The sequence below is a fragment of the Pituophis catenifer genome, unplaced genomic scaffold (assembly GCF_029215685.1).
Source record: "Pituophis catenifer annectens isolate HBS135680 unplaced genomic scaffold, rPitCat1.0.hap2 SCAF_3, whole genome shotgun sequence".
NCBI lineage: Eukaryota > Metazoa > Chordata > Lepidosauria > Squamata > Colubridae > Pituophis > Pituophis catenifer.
The window spans coordinates 12,510,632-12,526,405 of record NW_027256883.1 but is presented as its reverse complement, the minus strand read 5'-3'; the positions used below and the strand labels follow the sequence as shown (position 1 = coordinate 12,526,405).

Here is a 15,774-nt window from a genome sequence, read left to right as displayed (position 1 = left end):
AGTTTTGCTTGTGATTCTTACCTCTTTTTGGTCAAGTTGTAAAGAGGATTTTATCAAGTCCCTTAATGCAGTAAGTTGCTTCTTTTCTTCATCTTGTGTCTGTTTTATCTACAGCAAAAATATCCACAAAGTGTTACCCATGTACATTTCTTTATTATTTGGATCTACACAAATATACTTGTGTGCATCTTTATGTCTGGGTATAATATTAGATTTTTATCCCTCCTTTATTAGTATATACGTAACTCAAGGCAGCAAACATAACTAATACTCCCTCCTCCTATTTTCCCCAACAACAACCCTGTGAGGCAAGTTGGCTGAGAGTGTGTGACTAGTCCAAAGTTTCATGCCTAAGCGAGGACTAGAATTTATAGACTCCGGCTGATTGACCTAAACTCACCCGGTTGGTTTTCATGCTTGAGGTGGGACTAGAACTCATAGACTCTTGCTGATTGGCCCAGACCCATCCAGCTGGTTTTCATGCTTAAGGTGGGACTAGAACTCAGAGTCTCCTGGTGATTGGCCCAAAGTCACCCAGGCGGCTTTCATGCCTAAGGTGGGACTAGAATTCATAGACTTCTGCTGATTGGCCCAAAGTCACTCGGTTGGCTTTCATGCCTAAGGTGGGACTAGAACTCAAGAGTCCCCTGGTGATTAGCCCAAAGTCACCCAACCGGCTTTCATTCTTAGGGCAGAACTAGAACTCACAGTCTCCTAGTTCTTAGCCTAATGCCTTATACTTTAATCATCTACAGTGGAAATAAATTATGTGCTTTTTTCCTCTTTTCATTATTTATTCTCAGAAAACCATAATGAGCTCAGTCCAGAAGGGAAGTTTTGAGAATGCAGATTTTCTTTACACTTTTCCACCCCCATATATATTCAAAAATAAGCTACATTGAGGAAGTACGTTCAGTCTCTTCTAAAAGAACCACAGTCACTTTCAAGAAATTACTGATCCCATGGTCTGACCACAAAGAACAGCATTCCTCACGCTACAAAACACCATTTTACAACACTAACCCTTTAAACATAACTGCCTACACATTAGATTCTCAGAACAGCAGGACTGGGCTGGTTATAAACTTAGGTATGTAAGAGTATAGGATGGCCACTGAATTTATGCTTAGCTGTCTTTTTTCTAGAAATATAATTGGACTAAAAAAGAAATTTGCTGAAACAAATTCCCAAATAACATTGAAAAGTCGTCTTAATATCCAAATGGGTTCAGGTCCCAGGAGTTTCAGAAAAGGTATATTCAACTCCCAAAATTCCCTAACCAGCTAATGCCGACTGGAGAATTCTGGGAGTTGAAGTCCACATGTCTTAAAGTTGCCAAGATTGAGAAAGATTGTCTTAAAAGCACCCCAGAAGTTTCTAAAATTATTTATTTATTTATTTATTTATTTATTTATTTATTTATTTATTAATTAATTATTCAAATTTCTATACCGCCCTTCTCCTTTCGGACTCAGGGCGGTCAACAGCCAAAATAAAAACATTTATACATAAAGTACGATTAAAAATAGATTTAAAATAATTAAATTTGGCCCATAGTTTAAAATTTATCAATTTAAAATCCATATCAAAATTTAAAACCAACCATAAAATCATAAAATCAAGAGAAACCGGCTAACTGAAAGAGGTGAGTTTTTAGGGCCCGACGAAAAGTCTGGAAGTCGGAGATCACTCGTATCTCTGGGGGTAGATTGTTCCAAAGGGTAGGTGCCACCACAGAGAAGGCTCTCCTCCTGGGGGTCGCCAGCCGGCATTGTCTAGCCGACGGCACCCTGAGGAGGCCCTCTCTGTGGGAGCGAACTGGCCGGTGGGAGGCTATTGGTGGCAGAAGGCGGTCCCGTAAGTACCCTGGCCCTAAGCCATGGAGCGCTTTAAAGGTGATCACCAACACCTTGAAGCACACCCGGAAGTCCACCGGAAGCCAATGCAGCTCGCACAGGAGAAGAGTCACATGGGAGCGCCCAGTCGCTCCCATAATCCCCCGCGCGGCCGCATTCTGCACCAGTTGGAGCCTCCGGGTGTACCCCAAGGGGAGCCCCATGTAGAGAGCGTTACAATAGTCCAGACGAGAGGTGATGAGTGCTTGAGTGACTGTTCGTAGGGAATCCCAATCCAGAAAGGGGCACAACTGGCGTATCAGGTGAACCTGATAAAAAGCCCCCCTGGCCACGGCTGTCATATGCCCTTCTAAAGACAGCCGTTTATAATAAAGTTATTTATTTCTAGGATGTACATGACAGAGCCAATCTACCAGAGGGCTATTCAAATGTATAGGCAGGCAAATACTTTCATTTTTCAAGCAATATAGGAGAAAGTCTATATATGGACTCATAAAAACATAGCAGAGACACTTTCCACTTGTAAACCCATTTTATTCTAGGTAATCTGAGCAAACTAGTCTAGCTGGTTTAAGAAATTAGAAAATCGGCAAGTTCATTTGTGAAAGTAATTTTGTGAATCCTACCTCACTTTTTATTCTTGGCTATTTGTACCCCACCATAGGTGATTATCAAATAAGGCCCTATTTTATGGATGACTTACGTTATATAAATCAGCAGCTAGCTTTTCAATGTACTGTTTGAGTTTATCAGCTGTCTTCAAGCCGTCTTGAAAGAAACTATAATGGAAATAAAATGTTATTCATCAGCAATGTTGGAATCTGGTTTTAAATTTAACAGTTTTTTTCCCAATACATAAGTTACCCTGATTCCACAAATCCCATGTCAACAGAGAACCAGAGATATCTATAGATGGCTCTGTTTCTGAATATAGTCATTCTCTTTGTGGGGTTTCTAAATGCTTACAGTATTTTATTTTTAATACTGAATTTTGATTTTTTTAATGATTGTGTGTGTATGTGTGTTCTTTTTTGTCTGATTGTGGTAAACAGCCCAGTCACTTTATATGAGATGAGTAGCCATATAAATTTGTTTATAGGTAGTCCTCAACCTACAACCATTCGTTTAGTGACTGTTCAGAGTTACAATAGCACTGAAAAAAATGACTTATGCCCAGTGTTCACACTTACGACCATTGCAGCATCCCCATGGTCAAGTGATCAAAATTTAGGAGCTTGGTAACTGGCATGTATTAATTTTAAATTTATTGCAGTGTCCTGGGTCAGCTGATCACCTTTTGCAACCTTCTGACAAGAGGAACAATTACAGGCCAGGCAATAGCAAATTTCCTTCAATGTGAATTATATCTTACATTCAAGGCAGCTTTTTCTTCTCTTTCCAGATTATATCAAGTCACCTCTGATTCATTTTTCAAACCAGTTTGTATGACAGTGAAAGGATAATCAAATCAAACCTTCTATGCAGAAAACAAGAGGAATTCAATATCTACGACTCTGAACAAAGGGCATTCACATTTTTGTTTTTTTTTGAAATCGAGAAATTTCAATAAAAGCAGGTGATGTCATCCCTGAGGAGAAAAAGCCTTCTATATTTAAACAAAAAAAAAAAACACATTGCAGATGAAGAGATGAAAAAAATATACTCACTTGCATTGTGCATGATAATACTTAATAAGATTTTGTAAAAGGTCCACACCCTTTTTCGTCTTGATTTCATTAACCTTAATGAGATACTATGGAGAGAGAGAAAAATCAAAGCTCAGTAGATAATTATACATTTGGGCCTAGCTGCATTCAAAGGCAGGTTCTATTTGAAATCTATTTTAACAAATTAAGCAATTATCTTGCAAGTTGTTTACAGCTAGCATCTGAAGGTACTCTGCTAATATGTGATTAAAATTGTGCTGTATATAGAACAGTAAAACATAGCAAGGATATTTTACATTAAGCCAATACTGTGATGAATAGTGCTTTCTAAGTTATCTAATGCTATTGTTATTTCTTCCTTCCTAATACAATTAGTATCCTTTTTAGATATCGAGTAGCTAGGTCTAAATTTACATTTAAGTGCTTTAAAGTAGTAACACTGTTCTAAAGTACGGCACTACACTAAATACATTTAGAGGCATGAAAACCTGCAAATCTCGGGTTTACATGTTTTTTCAATATGGCGCAACATCATCAGCAAATGCTAAGTTCATCATAAATGACGCTTACAAATTATGCTAGCAGCACATTATTTTTTTAAAATATTATCTGTAAAGCACCTAGAATTGCTCTGGATTGCGGTAGGGATAATCGACACAAATAAATAAATATCTCATTTAGTTCTAGTCCAAAATCTTGCGTTATCATTGGGAAGATTCACATGAAATAGTAAAGAGAATGAATAGGGAATGAACAAGAAAATAGTATATGCTATTCTATGCTGCTGAAAGATTTACTGCAAATCTGAAATTCTGGTTTCATTTCTCTCCTATAAAGCCAGAAATCATAAACCAACAGTAAGCCACAATTTTATAAGAGAAAGAAAAAATCAGAGACTTCTTTTAACACATAACTTTATTTAAGTCAGAGTTAGGGAGTGCTATCTGGGTTTATTATCTACTATTAGGTAGAGCAAAGTGGAGCAAATCAAAGTTCTTTGTATACTTTGTATGTATTGTTAAGCATAGAACTGTCACTTTTTTAAAGATTCCAAAGCATAAATTACCTTGCTTTTTTTTTTTTTAACCCTGAACAATTCCACAATAATCATCTTGCAGCCGCATCTAAGCAACTTAGGAACTGGCACAAAAAAATTAGGTTTAGAGCATTCATCTAGATTCTAGAATTATTGCAGGCCAGCACTGGGCAATCGCATAGATTAATGCTGGCTGGGGAATTCTGGGAGTTGAAGTCCACGCATCTTACATTTGCTGAGGTTGATAAAACACTTATCTAGGCCAGCGGCCTCAAAAGTTTTGCCACCAGGGATTGATTCTGTGGAGAAAGGGTTTTCTGCGGACCGGAGGGAGTGTGGTTTTGTGTGCTGCCTGCATCCCGCAGATGGGGCAGATGGGGCATTGCTTGTTTGCATGGACCGGTTGCCGGCATGCCACGGACCAGTGCCGATCCACGGACCGGGGGAGGGGGTGTTGGGGACCTCTGATCTAGGCTATATTTGCACAAGCGGTGAAGCTCCAATGAAAGTGTGTCAACTCTGAAGCGAACCTGGCTGAAGCCATCTTTAGCTGCCTCATAGTTGCCACATACTCTGAGGGAGGGGGGAGGGAAGAGAGGGGGAAGCAGATAAAACAAAGAGCTCTCCCGTGGGAACCAAGGTCATCCCAACAGGTGAAAATTGGAGGAGGAAAGGAATGACCAAGGAACCCGCCAAATGCCTTATTTGGACAATGTGACCTGTGACACTTGGGGAGGGAAACAATTGCTCTTTTAATTATATCACAAAACGCGGGAAACTTTCAGAGTTGGTTTTCACTAGCTGTGCCGGTATGATGTGTCCAATAAACATGTTCTTTGAGGAATCTACCTGCCTGTAAAAAGTTCTGACTTTAATGGATGCGTTACTCGGAACACTGACAGAAAGATTCAATGTAATCACACAGTTTGCGCAAACTCAACTTTTATCCTCTTTTTGTGAATTAACCCTAAAACAGTTATTGAATTTGATACAAAGTTGGTAAGTGCTTGTCAATTTGGGAAGGGATGGGGAGAGTTTTGAGTTCCAAAAGAGAAGTACCCTGTTTCCCCCTAAATAAGACATCCCCTGATAATAAGCCCAATCGGGCTTTTGAGCGCATGGCAATAAGGCCAAGAGCTTATTTCAGGGTTCAAAAAAAATATAAGACAGGGTCTTATTTTTGGGAAAACACAATATCTGTAGTTCAGGGTTGAATTGTGGCTATTTTAGGGCTTTCTGGGCTTGGTTGTTTGCTTGCAGATGTTTCAATACCCAATTAAGTAACATCTTCAGTGGAAGCAAGAGTTTGCTGCCAGTTGATGAACAGTAGCTTGTCCTGCTCAGCATGTGGACAGACTCAACCACAGTTTCAGCTGGGAAAGTATTCGCTATCTTAGCATCCAAGCCAAGCCAGGAGCCTTGGTAGTACAGTGGTTTAATGCACCCTGTTATTAACACAGCTGCCTGCAATTTCTGCAGGTTCGAATCTTACCAGGCTCAAGGTTGACTCAGCCTTCCATCCTTTCTAAGGTAGGTTAAATGAGGACCCAGTTTGTGGGGGCAATAAGCTGACTTTGTATAAATATACAAAAAGTATGAAGGCTATTGCTTAACGCATTGTAAGCCGCCCTGAGTCTCCGGAGAAGGGCGGCATATAAATCAAATTAAAAAAAAAAAATTTCCGGAAGCTTGGCATTCAAATAAATCACCCATCAAAGGACATAGTGAAATACCAGTTCGCATATCACTTCGGACAGACAATAAAAAACTTTGAAAGGAAACAAACAGACTGGAACACATCCCCTTCAGCAGCTAATATTCAGATAAGCATGGATTAATACCAGACAAATGATCAGGCAGAAAGCAATACTCTAATCAAAGAACTGGAAAGGAGAAAGCTACAGCCTGAAAAAACTGGCAGATAAACTACTACATATAAACAGTCACGTGCCCTGATGATGTTACCTAGTTTGGTAATGAAACATCTGTAGGCAAGCAATGAAGTTTATACAGCACTAGGAATACAGGTTTCAAGTTGTTTTATACATTGTGGCCAAGATAAATAGATTTATGGAATGTTTAATCATAGAATGGTTAATAATCATGAGAGGTCCTTGGTGTTCTCTGAGCTTGCTTGTTTTCTTGCAGATGTTTCATTACCCAATGCTAGCACTGATGATATTACCTCGTTTGGGTAATGACACATCTGCAAGAAAACAAGCAAGCTCAGAGAGCACCAAGGACCCCTCATGTCAGCCCTGAGCTACAAATATTCTCCTTTACTGACGTTTAATCGTTTAAATTTTAAAACGTGACTTACTTCACACATCTGGAGCTGAAACAGCCTTCTCTCTTTCTCCATTTCTTCTGCTATCTCGGCCCCAGTAATCTCTGTTCGTATCATCCCATGTTGTTTGGCATGTTCCCTTTTTTCCTTCTCAATTTTCGTGCTGTCCAAATTGCAAAACAAACCCACAAAAAGGAGAAACCTGTCAAACTTTTTTGACAGTCGCAAGAATCCACAAGCCAAGTCCACTAATATAGAAACAATGACATTTCTCATGTTTTCCATTTCAACAGACTTCATCGAACAATAAATTCCAAACGAAAATAGCTCTCCACCTTAAGAGCAAGCTGTTAAGTGCTAAAAAGCAGAAGGACGAATCCGTTATTTTAAAAAAATCCAACATAAACACGTCAAGAACGATTCGAGTTCTATAGCACCTTGGCATTTGAGGTTTTTTCCCAATCTAAAAACGCTTCATTTTAAGGAAATTAACTTTGGAAGCAATCCTGTTCCTAAAAAAAGAATTGTAATATGTTTTGAATCCTTATTTACTTATTGCTTTAAAAAATTGTAACATGATTCACTGATTCATGATGCACTGGTACAGATACCTAAGTGGGACTAAATTATATCAGGGGTGAAATTCAGCCGGTTCTATCTGGCTCAGCGGAACCGGTAGCGGCGGCTGCGGGAGGCTCCGCCCACCTGCACGGGGGTCATGACATCCCTTTTTTGCGACGATTTTCAGTCTCTGCGCATGTGCAGAAGGCTTTGCGCATGCATGGAGAACGGCATGTGCAAGGCGCACACACATTTGCGAACTGGTAGGGAAGGTAAGTGAATTTCACCCCTGAGTTATATACATTTATTTTTTCACAACGAATCATGAAGTGACAGACATGTGAAAAGAGTTTAAGGACAGGTAGTCCTCGACTTACAACTGTTCGTTTAGTGACTTTTCAAGGTTACAGCATCACTGAAAAAAGTGACTCAGTCATGACCAACGCCCCCATGGTCACGTGATCAAAATCCAGATGCGTGGCAACTGACTCATATTTATGATGGTTGCAGTGTCCTGGGGTCATGTGAACCGCTTTTGCGACCGTCTGATAAGCAAAGTCTATGGGGAAGTCAGATTCACTTAACAACCGTGTTACTAATGTTAACAACTGAAATAATTCACTTAACCACGGTGGCGAGAAAGGTTGTAAAATGGGGCAAGACTCACTTAATAAATGTCTCACTTAGCAACCTAAATTGTGGTCGTAAGTTGAGGACCACCTGTATAGAAAGACAGGAGGTTATTTTATTTTATTTTTCACATTTCCGTCCCGCTCAAAGAAAGACTCTAAGCCGTGTACAATAAACTTCTTGACTTTAAGCACAATTGTTTGTTCAGCAAAGTTAACCATACTTACAATTTGGTCTCATAATCCTTCCAGGCTTTATCAAACGGCTTTTTGAGATCCTTAAGGGAGAGAAAAGTAACTTAAAATAAGTTTATGGCAGTGCTATGTTTAAAAAATGCATGCTTAAGGTACTATTCCACGATTATAAAATGACTTAAAAGCTTTAAGTATTCGCACGCCCCCCCCCCTTCCCGGTGAATCTTAAGAGCTCATATATCTCAAGTTTTTTTTAAAAAAACGGATTGATGGGAAAGATAAGTATGCAGTTACAAGTAGATATAATCAGTGTTCATGCAAATGTGATAATGTCCCCACTATATTTGTGGGGACAAATTTGTTGTTTCTGTTAGTTGCAAAGTTGTGTCTGACCCATTGTGACCCCATGGACAATATTCCTCCAGGCCTTCCTGTCCTCTACCATCCTCTGGCGTCCATTTAAGATCACGCCGACTGCTTCAGTGACTCCACCTAGCTACCTCGTTCTCTGTCGTCCCCTTCTTCTTTTGCCCTCAGTCTTTCCCAGCATGAGGCTCTTCTCCAGTGAGTCCTTCCTTCTCATTAGGTGGCCAAAGTATTTGAGTTTCATCTTCAGATCTGGCCTTCTAAAGAGCAGTCAGGGTTGATCTCCTCTAAGACTGACCGGTTTGATCGCCTTGCAGTCCAAGGGACTCACAGGAGTCTTCTCCAGCACCAGAGTTCAAAGGCCTCCATTCTTTGGCGCTCAGCCTTTCCTATGGTCCAACTTTCACAGCCATACATTGCAACTGTGAAAACCATAGCCTTGACTATACGCACTTCTATATTGATAGATAACCGCAAAAGCACAGAAATAACCCCCCATTATTAAAGCCCATAGTAAATGTGTAAACTTACCCCTTTAATTCCTTTCAAATCCCCTTTCAACAGGGAGTCCAAGGTGAAGATAACATTATGGCTCAAGCCTTGCAGCTAGGGAGGAAAAGGAATATTATTCAGTATTTAAAAACAGTGAACTTAAAATAAACTACAGATAGCCCTAGTGAGGGTTCGAAGCTACAACAGCACTGAAAAAAGTGACTTATGACCGTTTTTCACACGTACGACTGTTACAGTATCTCCGTGGTCACATGATCAAAATTCAGACACTTGGCAACTGACTCATATTTATGACGGATGCAGTGTCCTGGCGTCATTTGATCATCTTTTGCAATCTTCTGACAGGCAAAGTCAATGGGGAAGCTAGTTTCGTTTAACAGCCATGTTACTACAATTCGAAGACTTCACCTTTCTTCACTGATAGCTACCTGCCTGCCACCAGTTTGACACCCCACTCTATGTCTGTCTGTCTGTCTGTCTGTCTGTCTGTCTGTCTGTCTATCTATCTATTTATCTATCTATCTATCTATCTATCTATCTACTGTATCCATCCTATCTATCTATCTATCTATCTATCTATCTATCTATCTATCCATTGTATCTATCTATCTATTGTATCTATGTACCTATCTATCCATCCATCCATCCATCCATTGTATCTATCTATCTATCTATCTATCTATCTATCTATCTATCTATCTCTATCCATCCATCCATTGTATCCATCCATCCATCCATTGTATCTATCTATCTATCATCTATCTATCTATCTATCTATCTATCTATCTATCTATCTATCTCTATCCATCCATTGTATCCATCCATCCATCCATTGTATCCATCCATCCATCCATTGTATCTATCTATCTATCTATCTATCTATCTATCTATCTATCTATCTATCTCTATCCATCCATCCATTGTATCCATCCATTCATCCATTGTATCTATCTATCTATCTATCTATCTATCTATCTATCTATCTATCTATCTATCTATCATCTACTGTATCTATCCATCCATCCATCCATCCATCCATCCATCCATCCATCTAAAAACAATTAAGTACAGATAGTCCTCAAATTACAATTATTCAGTTACTGACTGTTCGAAGTTGCAACAGCATTGGAATAGTGACTTATGACTGTTTTTCTCACCATTATTGCTGCATCCCCGTGGTCACACAATCAAAAGTCGGATGCTTGGCAACTGGTTCATATTTATGACCGTTGCAATGTCCCGGGGTTATGTGAATCCCTTTTGTGACCTTCTAATGAGCAAAGTCAATGAGGAAACCAGATTTTCTTAACAATCGTGTTGCTAACTTAACAACTGCAGCGATCCCCTTGACAACCGTGGCAAGAAAAATAGTAAAATGGGGCAAAATGTATTTAAAAGCTTCTTAGCATTGGAAATTGTGGGCTAAATTTGTGGTCGTTAAGTCAAGGGCTACCTATACCAAAGTAACCTCATTTCTGGGACACATTTACACTCTAGAGCAGATATTTAACTTATTCCTATGTATTGGCAGACCAAACTTTGTACAGCGCAGGTTTTATCCTAGTTAAGAAAACTACACCAACTTTTGACAAGAAGAAAAGGATTTCAAGAAGGTGTTTTTAGATAAAGAGTAACCCGTTCAAGAACTGCAGAACAATATTCAGCCAACACAGCTTAACCCCCACTGAAGATCGTAGTTGGGCTTCCCATGTTCAAAAGACTTTACTTCTTTAAAGCAGCTGGAAGTCTTTTGAATTTAAGAGCGCGTTTCCAAGGGAGAAGAGGTTCTCCTTTTTTTCATTTTTTCAAAACTAAAATACAACTGGGGAGGATATCTTGAAGAGCAGGCAAACTGTTCTTCTGTTGAAATATTTATTTATTTATTTAAGAGGGTTTATATGGCCACCCACTCACCCTGGGTTGCTGACGAAAATAAAAAACCAATAGGCAAATAGTTAAAAACAATAATGCTCCCCCTTGCCAAATAACCATCAATCAGATAAGCTATTTGATGGGCTTCATCCCACTCTGGGTTCCCCAGGTTTTTCCCTTTTGTAAAGAAAGAAAAGTAAAATTCTTTGAACGCTGAGATTTGAGTCAAATTGTGAGCCTTTTGGAGGGACGATGCAGAGGTGGGATTCAATTTTTTTTTACTACTGGTTCTATGGGGGTGGCTTGGTGGGCGTGGCATGGCATGGCATGGCGGGCGTGCAGGGGAAGGATACTGTAAAATCTCCATTCCCACCCCACTCCAGGAGAAGGTTACTGCAAAATCTCCATTTCCTCCTGATCAGCTGGGACTCGGGAGGCAGAGAATAGATGGGGGTGGGGCCAGTCAGAGATGGTATTTACCGGTTCTCTGAACTACTCAAAATTTCCGCTACCGGTTCTCCAGAACTGGTCAGAACCTGCTAAATACTATCTCTGGGACGATGGCAAAATAATGCAATTCTGAGACACAAGGGAAAGAACAGGATGGGTGGACTTCAACTCCCAGAATTCCCCAGCCAGCATGAAGTCTGCAAATCTTCCGGTTTCCCAGGTTGGAAAAAAAAGTTATATACAGGTAGTCCTCGACTTACAACAGTTCACCTAGGGACCATTCAAAGTTACAACGGCACTGGAAAAAAGTGACTTATGACAGGTTTTTTTTATAGTTACAAATCTTTTGCAGCATCCTCATGGTCATGCAATCAAAATTCAGACGCTCGGCAAGTGACTCATATTTATGACGGTTGCAAGTGTCCCCGGGGGGGTGGGGGTTGGGGGGGTCATGTGATCCCCTTTTGTGACCTTCTAACCAGCAAAGTCAATGGGGAAGCCAGATTCACTTAACAAACTGGGTTACTAATGTAACTGCAGTGATTCACTTAGCAACCATGGCAAGAAATGTCGTAAAATGGGGTAAAACTCACTTATCAGATGTCTCTCTTAACAGCAGAAATGTTGGGCTCAATTGTGGTTGTAAGTCGAGGACTACCTGTATATGAAATCCCACCCCTGCGAACCAGTTTCAAATGTTTCTGCATCTCTCAACTGTCAGCAGATTTACGGCTCAATTTATAAAAACTATTTATCCAAAAGATCACAAGATGATGGATCAAATTAATCAGCTTCCTTCATTGACTTTGCTTGTCAGAAGCTGACTGAGAAGGTCACAATGGGAGATCAGGTGATTTTGGAACACTGCAACTTTGAACACTCCCTAAAGTAGTTGTAAATGGAGTTCTACCTGTATGGATTTGGAGGAATAGTGAGGTACGAATTGTTTGTGAAGATGTAGAAACTTTGATATTAAATACGGAAGTTGAAGGTTTATGTATATTCATATTCCATGAACTCAAAGCTGCTGGGTATTGACATTCAACCCTTCGACGCCTTCGGGAGTTTATGATGGAAAACTTAAATTTCAGAGTAGAAAAAGACGTCCAGGCAATTGGGGTAAAGGCCTTTGCCCTTGGCGAGCCGGAAGAGCAATTTTGGAAGGCTCCAAAGGTCTTCTCCTAAAGATGATAGCAGCTCATTGCAATATTTACTAGCTAATGTTCATGCAAGATACTGTCATCTTGATGTAAAGAACCTTGAGGAGGGATTCTTCATTTGGTAGTCATGAATGTCTCTGACTCCTGCTGCTTTCTTCAAAATAACAAAAGGCTGTGCCTTCTGGATGTATGTGCAACATCAAAACACTCATAAAAAAATGGGTGTCATTGCTCCCAGGTAAATCAGACAGGAAGCACAACTAAATGAACTAATTCTAATTTACTGTAAGGCTACATTAACAGAATCTTGCAAGTCTGAAGGTGCAAACTTCCTGATGCAGCTTTTCATTGCATGACGCATTAGGACAGGTCTCTCCTTAGTTTCTTTCTCTGACTGTTAAGCCACTGGGGGCTCTTGTCTCTCTTATCTGATTGTTTCCTAGCCAGTATCTCTTCCCCTTGTTCCCCAAAGTCATCCACACATTCCATTAGAATGAGTGGTGCTTGTGTTACACGGTGCAATGCTGCGTTTTGTCAGACTGACCCTCTTTGGAAGTTGTTGCTGATGGATTTGACATAATAATTGAGGTTCCTTTCCAAAAACAACTTTGGAGAGACTCAACCATAGCTTCAGCTAGGAAGCTGTGACAGTCTAGACTAAGCTAAATCCAAAAACACTAGAGAATTCCTGGAAGCTCTGCATTCAGACAAATCAGCCATCTACAGATCCATAGAGATAAACCACATTTACACAGCATTCAAAAGAGGCAATAAGAAAGCTAAGAAGGGAAAAAAAGGATCAGAACACATCTTTTCCTGCAACTAAAACCTAGAAATGCAGATTAACATCAGACAACCAATCAAGGAGAAAACAATAGCCTAATCAAGCAACTAACAAAAAAAAGGCACACCCCCACCAACACTTGTAGACCAAGCTAATGTATATTAACAGGAAGCAAACCCCACACTCAATAGCACTGATGATGTTAGCTTGACGAGTAATGAAGTATTGGCAAGGTCAGAGAGCACCTAGGACTCCACAGAAACAACTGCTTAGAACTTCGCTTACAGAAAAGAAAAAGAAAAAAGAAAAAAACATACCAACAGAGGAAGAATTGATAAAAATAAATCCTAGAGTGTGCCGAGATGGACAAATTAACAAAAGAACTTAAAGAAAAAGAAGATACGGAATATTATGTAATATGGAACAAATGGTACACCTGGCTGGAGACCAGAAATAGTGAACAATAAGGACAAGGGAGAAGTTATAAATGTAAAATGTTTATAGGACCATGTATAAAAGGTACAAAATTAATATTATGATTGTTAGGAATTATAGTGTAAATAAGAGAGAAAGGGACAAGAAGAAAATGAATAGTATAAAGGGAATTGGGTGAAAATGTAAATATTAGAAGATGACCGTTACGAAACAGTTGTAAAAAGGGAATATATATCACGTGTTTTGTGTTTGTTATATTGTGTTGTGTTATAAATAAAAACAATTTTTTAAAAAAGAACTTCCCTTATACCAGGGGTGTCTGAACTTGGCAATTTGTGGACTTCAACTCCCAGAATTCCTCACGCAGGCTGGGGAATTCTGGGAGTTGAAGTCCACAAATCTTAAAGTTGTCAAGTTTGGAGACCCCTTGCTTTACACCAATGGAACAAATTCAAATATAACATTTAGAATATAATAAATACTACATATTGGCTTCACACAGTATTAGAGAAGGAAGGCGAGCCAGTTTGGTGTAGGCTAGGCTAGAACCCAGGACACTGTAACTTCTAGTCCCACCTTAAACACAAAGCCAACTGGGTGACTTTGGGCCAGTTATTCTTTTTTAGCTCTAGGAAGAAGAAAGGGGGACATCACTTCCTAAAAATATTACTATGAAAACTGCCTAAACTTGTCCAGGAAGTCACCAATGTCTACACTGACTTGAAGGCACACCCCAAATTTAATACAATTCATTTACAGGAACAGGATTTCTATTGCATGTTTTCATATTGAACCTTAGTCACTTCTTAATTACTTCTCAGTTTATGGCAGCCGTAGGTTGCCAGTAGATTCAAGATACTAACCTTCCAAACTAGAATTACAAGGAAGAATTAAAGACTAGAGCATGAAAGAAGAGAAAGATGGAGGGCGTAAGTCCAAATTATGATTACAGGTTGGATCTGATGTCACATACATTCTGCTGTTTGTATATTGTGGTGGGCCATGGTGGCACAATGGTGAGAATGCAGTATTGCAGGCTGACTCTGTCCACAGCCAGGAGTTCGATCCTGACGGGCTCAAGGTTGACTCAGCTTTCCAACCTTCCAAAGTCGGTAAAATGAGGACCCAGATTGTTGGGGGCCGTATGCTGACTTTGTAAGCCGCTTGGAGAGGGCTGCTAAAGCACTGTGAAGCGGTATATATGTGCTATTGCTATTGTATCACTCAAAATAAGCTTACTTGAACGGCGTACCTTGCAGTAATAATTCCTATACATTTAGACAATAAATACAATATGTATAGCTTTACAGCTATAAATTGGGTTCTGAGGAATGGAAAAGTTATTGTTTTATTACTGAACAGATTTATTAAATGTACTGTACTGAGCAGGAGGAGATTGAAGGAGAAGAAAAATGCACTCACTTAAAATCATTTCAACTGTTTCTCCAGAATTATCCAGTGCAAAAACCAAACAAGAAAGTTAATTTTAAAACCCAAATTTAGGGTGAATGCCATTACAAATGACTGCATAGACTGAATAGCTTTAGTCATTCACAAAGCCTAGACCAAAGCTTAAAAACATTGCATTAGGCCTCAGAAAACCTAACATTTTTTCCATAGCTGCATCGAACTGGATTTAAAATGTAATGTTCCCTCCAGAAATGTAAATGGTTCGGTTGTTTATTACAATCAATACTTATGTAACATTTATATAACTTATATAACAACTGTAACGTCCCAAAATTCACAACCCTTATATAATAATAACTATAAATATTTTAGAGGACAAAAAGATTAGAAGCGTCTCACCAGATTTTTAAGCAGTGTTGACAATTCCTTAGTTAGCGTGGAAAATTTTACAAAAGCAGTGCCCAGGTCTGGATTATCTCTACTTAAGAAATTACTTCCAAATTTATCGAGCACTTGTGCATAGCTTTCTTCATTTTGGCTATGTTCTGAAAGA

The 15,774-nt window shown here is 39.4% G+C and overlaps 1 protein-coding gene across 3 annotated transcripts in view; it reads right to left on the bottom strand.

Moving 5' to 3' along the window:
- Nucleotides 1–15,774, bottom strand: part of ASAP1 (ArfGAP with SH3 domain, ankyrin repeat and PH domain 1) — a 150,853-nt gene that overhangs the window by 74,218 nt on the left and 60,861 nt on the right. For all 3 annotated transcript variants that reach the window (XM_070940329.1, XM_070940330.1, XM_070940328.1), the window contains 7 exons: nt 15,621–15,766; nt 9,129–9,203; nt 8,265–8,314; nt 6,880–7,009; nt 3,524–3,609; nt 2,560–2,635; nt 22–108 (listed from right to left, as the gene is read on the bottom strand). In XM_070940329.1, coding sequence (XP_070796430.1) covers nt 22–108; nt 2,560–2,635; nt 3,524–3,609; nt 6,880–7,009; nt 8,265–8,314; nt 9,129–9,203; nt 15,621–15,766 — 650 coding nt within the window. The remainder of the gene's footprint in view (nt 1–21; nt 109–2,559; nt 2,636–3,523; nt 3,610–6,879; nt 7,010–8,264; nt 8,315–9,128; nt 9,204–15,620; nt 15,767–15,774) is intronic.